The sequence below is a fragment of the Aplysia californica genome, unplaced genomic scaffold, assembly GCF_000002075.1.
Source record: "Aplysia californica isolate F4 #8 unplaced genomic scaffold, AplCal3.0 scaffold01064, whole genome shotgun sequence".
Lineage (NCBI taxonomy): Eukaryota > Metazoa > Mollusca > Gastropoda > Aplysiida > Aplysiidae > Aplysia > Aplysia californica.
The window spans coordinates 218,999-220,937 of record NW_004798334.1 but is presented as its reverse complement, the minus strand read 5'-3'; the positions used below and the strand labels follow the sequence as shown (position 1 = coordinate 220,937).

The 1,939-nt window shown below is 43.8% G+C and overlaps 1 protein-coding gene across 1 annotated transcript in view; it reads left to right on the top strand.

Annotated features, from left to right (window-relative positions):
- Positions 1-44: 44 nt before the first annotated feature.
- The window catches only part of LOC101846321 (titin), a gene marked incomplete at its 5' end in the record, with an annotated part of 63,900 nt that continues 62,005 nt past the window's right edge, over positions 45-1,939 (top strand). The window contains 1 exon segment of the mRNA XM_035973218.1: positions 45-262. Within this exon segment, the coding sequence (XP_035829111.1) occupies positions 229-262 (34 nt within the window).

Here is a 1,939-nt window from a genome sequence, read left to right as displayed (position 1 = left end):
TCTCCCTCTAACTATCTACATCTCTCCCTCTCCTCCCCCACCAGCCTGGAGGTCCAGTTTAAGGGCATCCCTCCCCCCGTCATCACGTGGTACAGAGACAACTTTGAGATCCACCCGTCCCGAGACTTCCAGATCTCCACCTCAGAGACCACCAGCACACTGCAGATTCCAGAGGTGTTTGCCGAGGACTCCGGACTCTACACCGTCAAAGCCTACAACAAGTTCGGAATGGTTCAGTGCAAAGCCAAGCTCAGCGTGGAAGGTGGGTCGATAAGATAAGATAAGATAAACTAAGATGAGAAACGATAAGATATGATAAGTTGTTGTTGTTGATTCTGCAACATCTGGGCTCTCGCCCTTCTGTCCAATATCATGTAGTGATAAGTGCAGGTTTGCTGCAGTTGCTGTAATGTTCCATAGAGTGTGTTGTCAATGTTAGGTCTTGGAGGGAGAAGGGTAGTTCTGATGTCATTTAGGGCTGTGCAGTGGAACAGAGATAAGATAAGATAATACTTTATTACCCCAGAGGGAAATGTTGGAGAAGATCTGATTACAGACTAGCGCTCATAGTACAAAACACGCATATAACACACATACATTGCGAAATACATACATAGCGAAACACGCACATAGTGATACACGCAAAAAATTATTACAAACACTCACATAGGGAAACACTCACATAGCGAAACACATGCTTAGTGAAACACACATAGTGAACACATTCATATTACAAAACACTCACATAGTTAACACACTCATATTACAAAACACTAACATAGTGAACACACACATAATGAAACTCACACTTAGATTGCTGACAATGTTTCAGGTCCCAATCTTGTCTTATGCCTGTATTTATTTGGTATCTAAAACATGTTGACAATGAAATCTGATCGTAATGAAACGATATTTATGTCCCTTCAATTTTGCTATTATGTGCATGCCAGTGCTCTGGTGTGGTTTGCTCCTTCTTTCCTATCAAACATCTATCGTCCTTATCTCTCCTTCTTTCCTATCAGGCATCTATCGTCCTTATCTCTCCTCCTTCTTTCCTATCAAACATCTATCGTTCTTGTCTCTCCTCCTTCTTTTCTTTGTTACTCTCTAGAAATACCCCCAGTCTTCAGCATTTACATGACCTTTATCGTGTAGCAAATGCCGTAAAACTCTCACTCACACACCTCTCACCCCCCTCCCCCCTCCCCGTACACAGAAGGTGAGCCCCAGGAGAAGGAGGTTCCGCCAGAGTTCCGCAGCTTGACCCGTGACACCAAGGTCACCCAGGGTGAACCCGTGACTTTGGACTGCCAGATCACCGGCACCCCGCCACCCCAGGTCCACTGGACAAAGGTCAGTCCCATAAACCTCGCTCTGACGTGTCCGTGACGTATTAGATAAACGGCTACAGTCGCACAAACCTCGCTCTGACGTGTCAAATGAAATTTTAAAATATTGCTGTCAATAAAATGAGCAAACATCAAGAATGCTTTTAAAACAGACAAAAGCATCTCGTATGTGTCTCTGTGGTCAGACAAAGGCCTCACTTTGACGTGTCAGTGACGTATTGGATAAATCGCTCACAATAAAATGGACAGACATCAAGAATGCTTGTAAAACAGATAAAAGCTCGTATGTGTATCTGTGGTCAGACAAAGGGGACACACCAGCACCCATCTTGTGACATCAGCACCCATCTTGTGACATCATCATTAATTGTTCTTGCTGTGGTAACCTTAGAGTTCATAGGTTCATGTAGTAATAATGATAATTCTTCCACCAGTGTCTGACAATGACCAAAGCTTCTGTAGAGGACACATTTCCTTTCTTGATAAAGAGAAACAAACATCATTGACACCACCGATTGTATAAGGACATGTTCTCACCTACCTACCTACCTACCTACCTACCTACCTACCTACCTACCTACCTACCTACC